At 42.1% G+C, this 16,138-nt stretch overlaps 2 protein-coding genes across 3 annotated transcripts in view; one reads left to right on the top strand and one right to left on the bottom strand.

Annotated features, from left to right (window-relative positions):
* LOC310763263 (uncharacterized protein) overlaps positions 1-16,138 on the top strand; it is a gene marked incomplete at its 3' end in the record, with an annotated part of 435,273 nt that overhangs the window by 255,998 nt on the left and 163,137 nt on the right. The window lies entirely within an intron of this gene.
* Positions 7,337-10,494, bottom strand: LOC310763766 (uncharacterized protein). 2 transcript variants are annotated; one of them, XM_083616414.1, is made up of 2 exons: positions 10,190-10,494; positions 7,337-9,562 (listed from the first exon to the last, which is right to left on the bottom strand). In XM_083616414.1, the coding sequence occupies exons 1-2, from the start codon at positions 10,309-10,311 to the stop codon at positions 7,510-7,512; spliced, it is 2,175 nt and encodes a 724-aa protein (XP_083472540.1). In that variant the 5' UTR covers positions 10,312-10,494; the 3' UTR covers positions 7,337-7,509. The 2 variants fall into 2 exon arrangements, with proteins under 2 accessions (XP_083472540.1, XP_083472541.1); XM_083616415.1 differs by having other exon boundaries at positions 7,337-9,545; positions 10,190-10,491.

Here is a 16,138-nt window from a genome sequence, read left to right as displayed (position 1 = left end):
GTTACACATACCTACATGCTTCCATTGTTTACCCAGGACATACAATAAAATGTATTCTTTACTATGATAGAACTGCATCTTTAAAGAACTGCATTATTTAAAGAACTGCATCTTTAAAGACTCATCAGACAGAGACTCACTGTTTAAAATTTTACATGAGGCATTCTTTAGAAAATATTACCTACCTAATGAAATGGAAAAAATCAACAATGCCCAACTGGTGCCAAGGAATAATCTACAGCAGGGGTGGCCAACTCCCAAGAGACTGTGATCTACTCACAGAGTTAAAAACTGGCAGTGATCTACCTCCTTTTGGGGGGTTTGGGTCAAAGTTGTTGAGCTTTTTCAGGGAGGAGGTAAAATGTTGAGCTTTTTTAGGGGAGCCACAGTTGTTCAGCTTCTTTGGGGGGAGCCAATGATCTACCAGTGATCTACCGCAGACGTCCAGTGATCTACTGGTAGATCATGATCTACCTGTTGAACATGCCTGATCTAAGGAACAGAGTCAGAAGACTTAATGACAGACCACCACTTGTCACTTACAGCTCCCAGTTAAAGCCACTCAAACTTAATCATTGATGTATAGTCCATACTGGATAATTACCCTTTCACGGGTCTTGGATGGAACACCTGTATAGGCTTACAAACAACCCCCAAACCAAACCTAAGACATCTGTTCACCAGCAATAACCACCTACATTCTTATTCTTATTAAATTTCCATACTGCCCTTCATTTGAGGATCATAAGATGGTTTACAATATAAAAACACAAAAATACATAACACACGAACAAACAACAACAACAACACCCCCAGTTTAAAAAGCTGTAGATTGTTAATTAGCTAAAGGCCAGGGGGAAGAGGAATGTTTTTGCTTGGCACCTTAAGATATGTAACAAAGGCACCAGGCGAGCCTTCCTAGGGAAAACATTCCACAATGAAGAGCCACTGCAGAAAAGGCCCATTCCGGTGTTGCCGCCATTCAGACGTCTCGTGGAGGAGGCAGACAAAGAAGGGTCTCAGATGATGATTCCAGGGTCTGGGTCAATTCATATGGCAGTCCTTGAATTGCATTGCGAGATACAGACACTATTAAAGGGTCTAGTGATATCATCTAGAAATCAGGTTCATTCGCCTACTCCTCTTCCACTGTGATGTATGCCATCATCTGCCTGCAATGCCCTTCTGCATTCCAGATAGGACTAACAGGCCAGTCTGTACACACACAAAATCAGCTGATCCAAATCTGGCATCAGAAATGGCAAAACTAGCTAAAAACCAGCTTCGGGACATTTCAAACTCTCAGGTTACTCTTCAAATTACCTTTAAGTCACCATCTTTGAATGAAGGAACTTCAAAGGGGAACTTCAGTGTGAAACTGCTGAATTACAGTTCATCAAGAGCAGGGGTCAGCAACCTTTTTCAGCTGTGGGCCAGTCCACCGTCCCTCAGACCATGTGGTGGGCCGGACTATATTTTGAAAAAAAATATGAATGAATTCCTATGCCCCACAAATAACCCAGAGATGCATGTTAAATAAAAGCGCACATTCTACTTGTTTAAAAACACCAGGCAGGCCCCACAAATAACCCAGAGATGCATTTCTACTCATGTAAAAACACTCTGATTCCCGGACTGTCCGTGGGGCCGGAATGAGAAGGCGATTGGTCCGCATCCGGCCCCTGGGCCTTAGGTTGCCTACCCCTGATCAAGAGGGTCAATGCTATCACTTGTGAATTGACTTGGATCAAATTAGCCCCAAAGAGAATCCCTTGCTGATGACCACAGGGTTTGGAAATAGTCCAGTTGTATATCCACAGAACTGACCAAAGGAGAAATGCTCACTGGGAGGAGCATAGAAAGAAGAAACACCATAGTACACCTGCATCATCATAACTGGACCCCTTCATCTGTCCTAGCTGCAACAAAGATGTCTCTCCCATATCACTCTCTACAGCCACAGCAGGAACTGTAACTCTTCAATAGTTTGACTTCGCCCGCACAGGTGTACTCTTCCGTCGTCTTCTAAAACAGACGGATGCCAACAACAATTCCAAGATGTCTGTGGGCACCTCCAGATGGGTCTTTTAAGGTGCATTTAGGACAATTTGTACTCTCGATGCTATCAGGGCGTTCATAGGTACTTCCATATTCAAGGTTATTTGTGACACGACCACCCCAGGATGCTGGTAGCTTTTAAATTTCACTCCTCCTAAGGTAACACCAAATACCTTGCGAATGTTAGTGCTTATGCCAGAATAGAAATCTTTCTGCTTTTGCCTGAAGGGAACAAAAGTCGGACATATGATTAACTCAACTCATTTCTGATTTGAATGTGATAAAATTAAGTGAGGCATTTAAATACTGTGCTTTTTGCTGAAGTGCTGCATTTCTTTAATAGAATGGCTTTTCTAAGTATTTTGGATAACATTTAGCTTGCCGAAAAGAAATCTTTCTGCAATCTGCATTATTGTCTAACTGGAGCACAGGGCAACATTTGGAACAGCTATGTGAAAGTAATAAACCAATAATGTTCTACTTATTTATTAAGTGTGTATAAATGTAAATCTCCAATTTCTGTCTCATGGAAGGTAGCAGGCCTTGATATTTTTTCTCCAAGTATTATTCCGCCCCCCCCCCCCAATATCCCCTTAGTAGCTTAGGAACAAATACCAACATTTTAAAATGTTCTTTTACCTCTTTTGATGCAACTGTGATTAATCAAACACCCATTGTCAAATTCCTGGTTCCCTAGGGTTCATTGGTGGGAGGCATGGAAAGAAGTGGGTGTGGGGGGGTTGCAATTGCCTGGCTATCTGTTAGTACCACAAATGTTTTGAGAAATATATGGATTAGACAGGTAGCAATAACACAAAGTTCCTATCTCAGTGGACAGAGTTTATAGCATATTGCTATCTTTATCAAGGAAGGAAGGAAGAAGCTCACCCCACAAATGTTGGGGCTCACTTTATTTGGATCATGTCTGAGAAAATTAATTGACATGGGAGTAGTTTCTCTTCAGGTAACTAGGCTTCTGAAAGGAGAGCATTTGTTGTACTCAACTGGGTGCAATCCAGGTACATGGTACAGTTGAGTTAGCTTTATATTTGTGGAATTTAAGAAATGAGAGTGGGGAAAGGGGGACAGCTCTCACAAATGCAGAATCGCCTTTACAAAGTAAGATGTGGGGGAAGGTCTCATTTTCAAACTTGAGAGTCTGCAAACAGGAGGACTCTAGCTCACTAATAGAGCACCACTGAGATATGGAAAGGCTTGGGTTGAATCCCTGGGATTTCCGGGTAAAGATGGGAATGATTCCTGGATTGCCCCTAATTTTTGAATTCTAAATCTGTTCCTTATTCGGGGGAGAGACACTTGCTACCATGAGGCAGTTGCTTACAAGATTAAGTAGAAACCCAAATGAGACAGTTACTTACAGGATTAAACAGAAACCAAAATGATCAAGAGGGTAGAACAACTCCTGTATGAGAAAAGTTTACAATATTTGGGGCAAGGGAAAGAGGAGACATAACAGAGTTTTATAAAATCATTTCTCTGTCTCTCATAACACTAGAACTGGGAGACATCAGTGAAGCTGAATGTTGGAAGGTTCAGGACAGAAAAAAGAAAGTATTTCTTCACACAGCACATAGTTAACTATGGAATTTGTTCCCACAAGAGTGATGGCCACCAACATGGCCACCAACAATTCATGGACCACTAACAAATCAGTGACCACTAATGATGATGGCTCCACTCTGTCTCTGGTTGGAGGCAGTGTGCTTCTGAATACCAGTTGCTGGGGAGGGGAGAGTGCTTTTGTGCTCAGATCCTGCTTGGAGGCATCTTCCCAGACATCTGGATGGCCTCTGTGATAACAGGATGCTGGACAAGATGGGTCATTAGCGTGATCCAGCAGTCTCTTCTTATGTAGTATGGTGGCCCAAGTGTCTGTGATCTTGTCAGCACTCCCCCTGTCCATGCAGTGATCCTGCTGTGACAAAAACAAGTTTTGTACATGTTTCCAGCTTCTCAAGCGAAAGGGAATGTGTAATTGAGGAGCAGGCATAAAGAAAATAGCCCTGGGGTGGTTGGACTCAAACCCAAATCATGGATGATGTGGTCAAGGATCTGTTCTTTTTAACACACACACACACACACACACACCTTTATTGTTCAGTTATAGCTTAGAGTTGATTATATCAGTTAAGGGTGTGTTCTTGATCAACCATCAAGATGGTTTTTTTAGGAGTGATATCTACACATAAAGGAGAGTTATGTGTTTAAATATTCTCCACAGAAGATACAATAATAACAACTAGTAATTGTGCCATTGTGCAGACTAGGAGATCTGAAAGAGTGCTAGATGTATTTATTCATTTAATAGGTCTTCATGTGAACTAAGTACTTATCCACATCTATACTTTAAAAGCCTTTAACACACTTTTAGCTATTCATAATGTTTCATCTCTTTTGGGGTACAAACAGAGCTCTTTAAAACGGTTCGTGTGTGGAACATGGTAGGAAAGGGCAAACCTGCCCCAGTTTATTTTCTGATCCAGGCACACAACACCTGAAGATCACAATGAAACAAAAGCCTTCAGCTAGTTCCAAGCCTTCCCAGGTTATGGTTCCCCCTTACTGAGTTGCGGTGAGGACTGAGCATTGGAGGGGATTGCTCTCAGCTAGTGGGTGAGTAGAGGGTGGTGGTGGTGGGGTGATTTCCTGGCACCTGAGTGTTTTCTGGCAGTTGTGCCTCCCTTTTGTATTCGTTTGATTATTGCTGTATATTGTCAGACATTCTGCTGGATGTCCTTATATCTGGTGTCTTGTTTATGAACAAATAGCACACAAAAAATGACTGCATTGGATAAAGAAATCCATCTTCTCTAATAAGTTGTTTGAAGATGATAATGCTCCTTTAAATAAACTGGAGATCATTGAGAATGTGTAGCATGCCATTTAGTACGCAAATTCAGGCGATGCATTTTAATAATAGATCATGGGGGGGAGAGGGGAAGGAAGCGCAAGCTACTGAAGCTTGCAAAAAGCAGGCCCCCAAAGCTTTCATGTTTTATTGGAGCATATGTTTTGGAAGTGGCAGCATTGACAGTGGTGGCGTAGATCTTCTTTTTATCTTGTTTTGATTCAAAGGATATTTGAATTTTATTTTTGGCAAACTTTTTATCTAGCCCCAAAGGGGTTCCTTGGCTGCCGTGACAGAGGAATAGCCATAATAAACACATTATGTGATACTTGTAAATTTCACAATCTTGCTATTGCTTCACTCGCACACCAGGGGAGTGAAAATCTTCCCAAAGAAATCAAATAAGCCTGTAGTCAAATACCTGGCAGGTGTAAATATGAAACGAAGTCACACAAATGTTGTTGTTATTTTCCAAAATCCAAACTGCATGAGCTATTTCAAATAAAGGAGAAACAAATCTTGAGCTCATAACTTCTTGTCTCCAGGGATAAAGTGTGAAATGGATTCTACTTATTTATGAACAGTTGCATTTTATTCTTATTCTAGGCACTCTCATAGCAGTTCTTTTAAACTCTATTAACCCAGCAGGAGCTGTTTTAGTTGTGCATACTTTAAATATTTTTTATTCAACTTGATTTAAACCGAACACATCTGTCGTATAAGGGTGTCGAGTCATGTGTGCAAACCAAATTAATTTTGTTCTCATGACAAAATTTCATTAAACATTCACATCCTGATTCCTTGGGCTTTTACTGACTTTTGTGATAATTTAGTAGTAGCATTTTCATCTATATCCTGTTTTAACTCCAAGGAGCCCAAGACAGCATGTGTGACCCACTCCTTTTTATCCTTACAACATTCCTGTGAGATATGGACTGGCTAGGGTTGCCACCTTTGGTTGGACAAAATACAGGACAGGACAGGCAAAATAAAAGACGGGGTGGGGTGGGAGGCCAGGAGACCCCCCACCGCGCTGGGTGCCATGCCCCTGCGGGAGGTCACCACGCCCCCAGGATGCAGACCACTCCCCCGCGGGCGGCGCGCCACACCCCGCTCCTGATCTCTAATTTCAGATATAGTGATATATCAGAATATTGCGGTGTTTAGCTGCTGATATATCATAATCTTGAAAACCAGATATCACTCAGCCCTACTCTGTTTTATAGTATACTTAAAATCCTTTGCTTATTAGGGGCTACACTACATTTTGTTCAAAAAATCGCTTTGCAGAGGTAACTAGCATAGAGTTATCAAAATTTTCATAAGCAGGCTGCCCATGACTTGGCTTTTGAAAAATTGGTGGTCCTCACTAATTAGCTAATTGGGAACCACTGCACTAAGACATAGAAGAAGTCTCTATGTCCTTGGGGAGAGTATCAGAAAACCCAAAAAATAATTTGACTTAGTTCATACTTCTGGGTAAATAGTTCAAGCAAAGCTATCTGCAAACAGTAGGGGGGGGATTCATCCTGTATCTAATCATAGCACGACAATTTTATATGTAGATTTTTCATTATGCACAGAATTTCTGGAAAGCTACAACTGGCTGTGGCTTTCCAGTGTCACAGTCTTCAGATGGGATCCATGTTTACTCCTTCACCAAACTGTCTAACACATTGGAACTATGTAGCAAGTGGATTGGTCATCATTCTTAACATTAGTATGCTAAAATCTGGTAGTATTATGGGTTTGTAGCTTTTCTCATTAGTTACTGCCTCTGAGTAAAAACTCCATACCTGTATTCCAAAAACTTCCCACTGATCTGATCCAGATCCTTTTAACATTTAGTTCCCTTGAAACGTTGTAGTTTCAAAGCAGAGACATCACCTTGCCAACAAAGGTCCGTATAGTTAAAGCCATGGTTTTCCCAGTAGTGATGTATGGAAGTGAGAGCTGGACCATCAAGAAGGCTGATCGCCAAAGAATTGATGCTTTTGAATTATGGTGCTGGAGGAGACTCTTGAGAGTCCCATGGACTGCAAGAAGATCAAACCTCTCCATTCTTAAGGAAATCAGCCCTGAGTGCTCACTGGAAGGACAGATTGTGAAGTTGAGGCTCCAATACTTTGGTCACCTCATGAGAAGAGAAGACTCCCTGGAAAATACCCTGATGTTGGGAAAGATGGAGAGCACAAGGAGAAGGGGACGACAGAGGACAAGATGGTTGGACAGTGTTCTCGAAGCTACAAACATGAGCCTGACCAAACTGCGGGAGGCAGTAGAAGACAGGAGTGCCTGGCGTGCTCTGGTCCATGGGGTCACAAAGAGTCGGACACCACTAAACGACTAAACAAACAAACAAAACACTATGAAACAAATGGGCTCAACAAATAGTCGTCACCACAGCAATTATTTTCAATTTTGTTTACTTTTCGACTTAATCTACATATAAACCGTACCTTTGTGCAAAACTTAAAAAGAAGTAATATCTCTTCAGCTTTCATATTTCAGTGGACTTAGTTTCTGAGACAGCAAAAGTAGTAATTTTGAGGATTTTGCCTCAAATTAAGGAAATAATCACCTTATATATGCCCCTCATCCTCCTTAGTAGTAGAAGGGAATGTGGTGCTTGACAGACCCCATTTTCCCTTCTTCTGATGCTCCTCACAGGTCATGCCCAGGTTCAGTTGTTCCCTTTCCTGCTGCTCCTCATACGGTATGGATGTTGTCTTCTGGATATGCCATGTCTCCAGTTGCTCCCCTTCTGTGTTGCATCCTGCCTGTGGGAGCATAGGAAGTGGTTGTGCTTCTTGTTCCTGCGCTATTGCATTGTCTTTGGAGGAAGCAAGCATATGCACCTTGCTCTCATCGTCCTCGGCTTCTTGCTCTTCATTCAGGGAGGGTATTTCAAGAATGCCAGTGTATAGGTTGTCCTTTCTTACACACAGTTCTTCAGAGGTTCCACTCAGAGGCAAAGAGCTCAGCTTTGCAAGTCCTAGAGGCCGTTGCACTTCTAAGTAAAGAGTACCCTGAAGGTCCTGGTCCTCCTTGTCATAGGTGCCCTCAGACCCAGAATCTCCACAGTCCAGTTTTCTTTGCTGTTCTTTCTCATAGCTTAGGTTGTCAGGAAGTGTAGTTGTATGTTCTGATGCACTGAGCTTTTGCTTCTCCTGTTCTTCAGTATAGGCAGTGCCCTTACATCCGGAATGTGCATAATCTAGACCTTCTTGCATTTCCTTTTCATCATGGTGTGTGCTAATTTGTTCCAGTAAAAGAAGCTGCTGTGCATCTGAGTGTTTTTGCTTTGCAACATGAGTAACAACATCCTGAGGCAAACTGTTTATATATGCTAGTTGTTGCAGATCCATTGTGCAAGCTACACCCAGGGGCAATGTAGTTATGTTTTCTTTTGCAACAGCTTGTAGATCCTTCTGGTGGGGAACATACTGATGATCTTCGGACATGCTGAGAAAGCTCTCTAATGTTGAGCTTCTGAAAGCTTGTGTGTCTTCCTGTACCTTCTCACAGGTTGTGTCCTCCAATGGAAAGCTCATAGCTTTGGGTAAAATAGGCAGTTGGTCTTCTTGGTCAAACAAGTTTATCTCATTGGAGGAGGTTTCTCTTACAAAATCTAAAAGCTGTTGTACTTCTGGCTGTTCTTGTTCATCATTTCCACACATGGTAGACAAAATATCTGGGTATTTTTGTTCCACAGGCTGCTGTACCTCCTGGTTTGTGTTATCTTTGTAAGCCTGCTCCTCCTTGTGAACATCTCCTTTAGATACAGGATTTATTTGACTCCAGAACACTCGTTTCTCCATGTTATGGGTGATACCCATACCATGTTGTTGTTGCCTCCCAACCTGCTGTTCCTCATTGCATGGTACAGCTGGTTGGTTGAACAGTTCCTGCAAAGAAGTTGCGCCCTTGGAATCAATACTTGTGTTTTGTTCCTCTTGAGTTTTGTTTTCACTGGCAGTCGATGTACTGTTTGGTTCTAGTTCTCTAGCCTGCTGCAGCTCCTGAAATGGCACATCTTGGTGACTCCGCTTCTGGTCCTTCTTACAGGGCAAAGCTTCCAATATAATCCCTGTATGACCTCTTCCTTTTTGTTGTTCCTTTTCATCGGTTACTTCTTGGAGCACTGCACTCAGCAATTCAGATTTTCTATGTTGTCTGCTTTCTTCAGCTGCCATAATTAGATACTCCTTCCCTTCTTCAGAGGGATCACCCTCTAATTTTGCACCCACTACCTTTTTCTTTACCTTTTCCAAAGATAATACACTCATATTATCTGATCCCTCCTTTTGTTGTGGCGTTTGGAAAGTATTTGCACTTGTTTTTTCATCACATTCTCCTTGCTTTTCTTCCAAAAATATATCACTTAAAGGCATAGGTATATGGGGATCTTGAATTTTTCTGTCATAGGGCTGGGTACATACTGCCAAAGCTGGCTTGATAGCCTCTGTTTGTACACCCACGTCACCTGCAGGTGTCATCTTCCAATAGTCTTGGCCCATGTTCTGCTGTCTTTGCTCAAACATGGTGACATCACAGGATAGATCTTCAGGATAATTCTTTTTCTCATTTTTCTTCTTTCTGTCCTTGGGTCTCCTCCCTGGTAAGTACAACCGCCTGTCAACATACAAGATATGAATAGGGACTGAAATGAGGATCTCTTCTCAGCCCTGTATCCTAATATCATAACAGCCTAACAGTGACCTCAACCAGTGTGCCTAATTATAAATTTGTAAGAATTTGTAAGTGCTTAACAAAGACCAGAGCTTTCCAAACTGGGTGTCAGAACACGTTAGGATGTTGGCTGCAGTGTGTAGGTCTGTTGTGGGAACACCCCCCGCACTCCTTCTGGGACTGGAAAGGGGTTAGTTTAACCTCTGGTTTGCTAGTAAAACTGAATTAGTGTGTCACGAAATGATGCATGTCACCAACATGGGAAGTTTGGAAAGCTCTGTTATAGACTGTTACATTCATGCATAGGTGCTTATTCCCTGGGGCCCAGGGTGCCCGAGCACCCACAAAATTCCCCATGAGGGGGCTGGGCACCCACAGATTTCGGGGCAAGGGTCATGCACACTGCATGGCACCCACAGCCCCGGACACCCATGGTCGCGGGGCCAAGCTGACACTCCTGAATTCATGGCTCTCTAAACATTTCTTGGTTCTTTTATCTGGGAAATGCCATCTCTAAACTTTGTCTTCCAACAAATCAGCCGCTGTGTGGAACAAAACAACCATTCATACCTTCTAGGGATGCAGCAACACAAGGCTGAGGCTTGGAAACACCTAGAAGTGTGCTCTTCTCCAGCAGCATTTGCATCTTCTTCTATAGCATCTGCACAACTTACAACCCTCTCTTCACTCATTCCCCAAAATAAAGAGTAGAAAAATAAAAGTCTTAGAAAGGAAGGACACCGACTCTTAGCCAGTGCTTGGCTTCTATGCTCTTAAAAAATGGATTTTGTTGACCACATTTGGCCACATTTACCAGCTAGTGTGGCTTGTATGGCAATAGCAAACTGAATCCTTTATAGGAACATCTTTATGACATCACCAGTTCTAGAAGGCTGTTGGGTAACCATAGCAGCATGGCTATGGCTCCCAGAAATTGAACATTTGTGCTATGATATGACACTCATTTGCTTATTTGATACATCATTACTTTAGCTTTTTGAATGCATAACCTTGATATTTTCATGAATTTCCTCCGTGAATCTGTCTAATCTTTTAAAGCCAATGATGGTGGGCATCATTACCTCTTCTAAGAGCAAATTCCACAGTTTTACTACGCACTGTGAAAAGACGTACTCCCTTTTGCCTGACCTGAATCCTCCAGAATTCTCCTTCCTTGGATAACCCTGGGCACTAGTGTTTCTAAACATCGTGCATAACTTTGTACAACTCTGTCATTGCCCCTCCCAACAACTCACCTTGAAAAAATAATAATAGAAAGCTCCAAATGTAACATTTCTTCTAGGGGAGTTGTTCATTGGCTGAGCTGTGGTAATTAGAACTAAGCAATATTCCAAGTTATCATAGATTTCTATAATGGCGTTATGATATTGGATTTTTTTTTTAATAATCTCACAATTATTTATATCTTGCCTTTCAGGATATAAACCTTCCATTGTGGATTGTCGTTAAATTACAACTTTTTAAAACATTTTTTAAAAATATGAAAATGTTATCAGAATCCTTTCCTTTGGCTAATTAAACAGTCTATGGCCTTTTAAACTGTTGGAGATGGGAGTAGTTATTTTTGTTAGTTACTATGTTATGTATTTTTGTTGGTTTTTTATATTGTAAACCGTCCTGTGATCCTCAGTTGATAGAAATTGAATAAATAAATAGAGTAAAATTTCCCCAGAACATTTGCTGATAGATTATCCTGTAGCGGGCGACATACATGCGTCCATCCTCAGCAGGCCCTGGGGTGGTCTTTGCCTGTTTCACTGTCTCTCTTTTCCACAAAGCAGGGCTGGCTAACTTGTGGCCCTACTGATGTTGTTGGACTCCTGATGTTGTTGGTGTTTTAGGTGTCTTCATCATGGGCAGATGGTGCTTGTCTCCCTGGGAAGGTAGCTCATCTAAGAGAAGGAAAACTCTGATCCTAAACCTTTGCTGCCTTGCAGAATATCTTCGGGAGTAAAAAGGGCTAAGGAGTAAACCGTACACAAATTTGGAGTGCAGTCCCTAAGATGTTTGGGTGGTACTTTGTACGCCTCCTTCTGGCAACTCCTGCAGCCAAACTGGTGCCAAATGTATTGCTCTGCTTTCCTTTGGTCCACATGAGTGAGGGCAAGAAGGGGGGCATCTTGTTGTCTGAGCAGCTTAGGAGCTCCATACACACTGCCCAGGCTTGTGCCCCAGGGTGGTGGTCACTTTGGTGACGCGGGTGGCGCTGTGGGTTAAACCACAGAGCCTAGGGCTTGCCGATCAGAAGGTCGGCCGTTTGAATCCCCGCGACGGGGTGAGCTCCCGTTGTTCGGTCCCTGCTCCTGCCAACCTAGCAGTTCGAAACCACCTCAAAGTGCAAGTAGATAAATAGGTACCACTCCGGCGGGAAGGTAAACGGCGTGTTCGTGTGCTGCTCTGGTTCGCCAGAAGCGGCTTACTCATGCTGGCCACATGACCCAGAAGCTGTGCTCCAGCTACCTCAGCCAATAAAGCGAGATGAGCACCGCAACCCCAGAGTCAGTCATGACTGGACCTAATGGACATGGGTCCCTTCTACCTTTACCTTTAATGCAGCTGTTGAACTTCACTCCCAGAGGCTTACTCCATTGTCTCTCAAAACAGACCGATGCCAACTACAACAAATAAAACTATTATGTACGGACTACATTCATGATATTGTAGAACCACCCTGGGCTCCTTAGGAGGAAAACTAGGACAGAAATAAAATAAATAAATGATAATCATCATTTTATGTTAAATAATAGTTAAGGACTGTACAAACCTTGATTTAACTTTTATTGTATTTTCATGGTAAACAAATAACAAGAACCAAAGGTTGATGAGACTTTCTATCATAAACAGAATCATAAACCTTCTAGAGTCTTGTGCTTTTTATACACTGCTGCAGAAGAGGAATATATTTCTCATTCCAGAACCATTTATTTAATCTGTTGCCTTAACATGTTCCATTTTCCACTCAGAATCCAAAGAAGAAAAATTATAGACGTGCTTATAGTTTGTCCTCAATCTGAAGGAGATGTATGACTTGTATTAAACCTCAGCCATTGTGTAGTTGTCCTTGCTCACATATTTAATTAATGAAATTTGAAATTTCTAAGTGATTTGTTCTGCTGAAAATTGTAAAGGGATAAAACTTCAAAACCCACTTTACTACTTGATCAGTCTTCAGCTATTAATGCAGGAGAAACGCTTTTCAGAGAAAATTGCTCCACTAGATTCTGGATGTACATTCAGAATGAAATACAATTACAGCTGTTCAGCCACATTTCTTAGATGTGCAAGCACATAAATGGAAGCTCAGTTATGCTGGACTGTCCATCAGCTGGGTCCATTCCTCCTAGATATTGCTTGATATTGTTTGATGCTTTAAGAAGCTTGAAATACCATCTTGTATGTGTTGTATACACTGGGAATCTGTCAGTTTATCAAAATATGTATTTTAAGAATCATATCAAAATGTGCATTTTGATGTACTGTGTCCACAGGCAAATCGATTAAAATGTCCATTGTAACATAGGTTCAGAGCTGGCCCGCCTATGAGGCGGACTGGAGCACCTACCTCAGGCAGCAGAATCGCCACCACTAGTTTCTCGTGATGGCAGCTTCCAGTGCACAACCCCAGTAAGTGAGGCTTTGGCGGAGGGAGGGCAGGGATGGCACCTTCCCATTTCTCCCAGGGCAGTAAAATAAGAAAGCCAGAAGCCGATGTGGAAATATGGAGAACTGAATTTAAGATGCGGGGGGGGGGGGGGGGCTGAGAGAAACCAAGCTGACGGAATCGCTCATCCCTACTTATCCCAATCTTGGCACTGCTATTAGTACAGTTTTGGAAGTGTCTGGAGGACTATCTGACCCTGTTGTTTGAGATCAATTTGAATTAATGCAGTGGCAGTATGTGAACTTGGTGCCTGAAGTGGTGCAGCTTACCCTCTCGACCATTGCCTGTCATAGCTTATTAGAGCTTGTCAGAGGGGATTGGTCAGGTCCGTCCTGCAGCCCTGAAAGGAGTTGTGCTGCACCCCCTCCTGTACCCTGAGTTTTTAAATAACCATGATCCAACTGACAAGATCCAGTTTTGGACCAAGGTTCTTGAGGGAGTGGGTGGTCATCCAACTCCAGACATTCTTCGATGAAGCAGGTTATACTGCCACATTTTCAGTCTGGCTTCAGACCCATTTTTGGCGCAGATAACATTTTGGTCACGCTGGTTGATGACTGGCTTCAAGAGAGAGATTCAGGGGTGGAGTGTGAGCTTACTGATTCTTCTGAGTGCGTCAGCAGCTGCTGATTCCATTGTCCATTGACAATTTTGGGGGTTGGGGGAAGGGGCACAATAATACAGTGATTCCGTTCTTATGTGCAGAGTCATTTCTAGACAGTAGCATTGAGTGACCCCGTGGCAATTGAGCTTTAAGGCTCTATCCTGTCCCAAATGTTATTTACCATATATATGTACAATAGCTGCTTGGTATGGTCATCAAGGGATTTGGTGCTCATTCCTCATGACTCCTAGCTGCAGCTAGGGGTGTTTCATCTGATTTGTGTGTTTAGAATTTGTTTTATTATTTGTAAGGTCACATTTGCTTTATATGCTAAACATGGAGACCATTCAGAAGACCAATAGTGAAACATGTTTGGGTTCTGTGATACTTTGGAAGTTTTTGTGCACATTGTTGTGCATTGTACATTGTTGATACTTTGTTAGTGTTTGTGTTTGAATTGTTTTGCTTTGGGACTATGAGCCCATCAGCTCCTGCCTCTCCCCCAGCTCTCATCATTGTAATAATAATAATAATAATAATAATAATAATAATAATAATTTATTATTTATACCCCGCCCATCTGGCTGAGTTTCCTCAGCCACTCTGGACGGCTTCCAATTTGCTCCCAAGGAGTGTGGTGGAGTCTCCTTCTTTGGAGGTCTTTAAGCAGAGGCTTGACAACCATATGTCAGGAGTGCTCTGATGGTGTTTCCTGCTTGGCAGGGGGTTGGACTCGATGGCCCTTGTGGTCTCTTCCAACTCTATGATTCTATGATTCTATGAAGTGTTAAAAACAATACAGCATTAAATATTAAAAACTTCCCTAAACAGGGCTGCCTTCAGTTGTCTTTTAAAAAGAAGATAGCTGCTTATTTCCTTCATATCTGAAGGGAGGGCATTCCACAGGGCGGGTGCCACTACCGAGAAGGCCCTCTACCTGGTTCCCTGTAACCTCACTTCTCGCAATGAGGGAACCACCAGAAGGCCCACAGTGCTGGATCTCAGTGTCCGGGCTGAACGATGGGGGTGGAGACACTCCTTCAGGTATACTGGACCAAGGCCGTTTAGGGCTTTAAAGGTCAGTGCCAACACTTTGAATTGTGCTCGGAAATGTACTGGGAGCCAATGCAAATCTCTCAGGACTGGTGTTATGTGGTCCCGGCGGCCACTCCCAGTCACCAGTCTAGCTGCCGCATTCTGGATTGTAGCACCTGCTCCTCCCACAATCCAACATGCTTGAGATGAGCCTTTTTATTTCTTATTTCCAACATCAGGTATGCTCATCCCCTCTGGAAATCTTTCATACCAGAGGCTTCAATGAAGATAGGTGAATCTGGACAATGGAACAAGGAACTGGCAAAAGTTGAGAGGCAAGCCAAGAAAAATTGTCCTGTGTATATACACCATAGATAAATGGGTAGTGAAAATAATTGTAGTAGCTTGAAAGATATGAATGGTATTTGGAAACCAGGAGGAATACAGCATGGTAGATTTCAGCTATGCAAATCCATACTAAGTCGTCATAACAAGTTGATCAGACTGCTGGGCTGAGGAAGTTTATAGATTATATAGCATCAGATTTTATAGTAAAGTTGTGTGGTATTGAAGTCCAGTGTCATGTGATAGCCTGCATTAAAAAGGCGACTTTCCACCCATTACCAAGATTTTCTTGATAGGCAATAAGGCCTGCAGTTTCCTCCTCCAGTATGTTGAAACGAGAGAACCAGCTTCCAACTTCAAAGACTAATGGTGCCTGACAGTATGGTTGAAGACCAGCAGACATCCTGAAGTGTGATGGAGGTGGTTTGAACCCACATTCACATTAATTCTAATTAAATCAATTTAATATAAATGTGATTTTAATTTTTTAAAAGTTTTTTAATAAATTCTAGTATTTTAGGAAATTTTAGGATTCATATTTTCTTTTTCTTTTTATTGTAGTCTTCTCTTCCCTTAAAGGATCAAGAGTAACTAAAAAAATCAAACGTTCTCCATCTCTCAATACCTATAACTGTATAATACTTGATTTACTAGACCAAAGAACCCTTTCAACATGCACCTAAGTTTAAGCTGCAAGGAGATAGAGAGAGAGAATGTAGCATTGTTTTAAAATATCTACATATTTGCTCTATACAAATTCATTAATTAGACAAATATTTCATTTTTAAATTTTCTTAAGATGTAACTTTCATTACCATGTAAATGCTGGACAAGGTGGATTAGCACTGTGTGA

Source organism: Podarcis filfolensis, assembly GCF_964270895.1.
Source record: "Podarcis filfolensis genome assembly, chromosome: 5".
NCBI classification, from domain to species: domain Eukaryota; kingdom Metazoa; phylum Chordata; class Lepidosauria; order Squamata; family Lacertidae; genus Podarcis; species Podarcis filfolensis.
Note: the sequence above shows the minus strand (reverse complement) of the source record. Positions and strands in the feature narration are given on the sequence as shown.

Coding starts and splice junctions, on each gene's coding strand:
- LOC310763766 (XM_083616414.1), bottom strand. CDS start 10,311: ATGAGTGAAGAGAGGGTTGTAAGTTGTGCAGATGCTATAGAAGAAGAT. Junction 9,563..10,189: donor TGTTGCTGCATCCCTAGAAG/GTATGAATGGTT, acceptor GTATGTTGACAG/GCGGTTGTACTTACCAGGGA.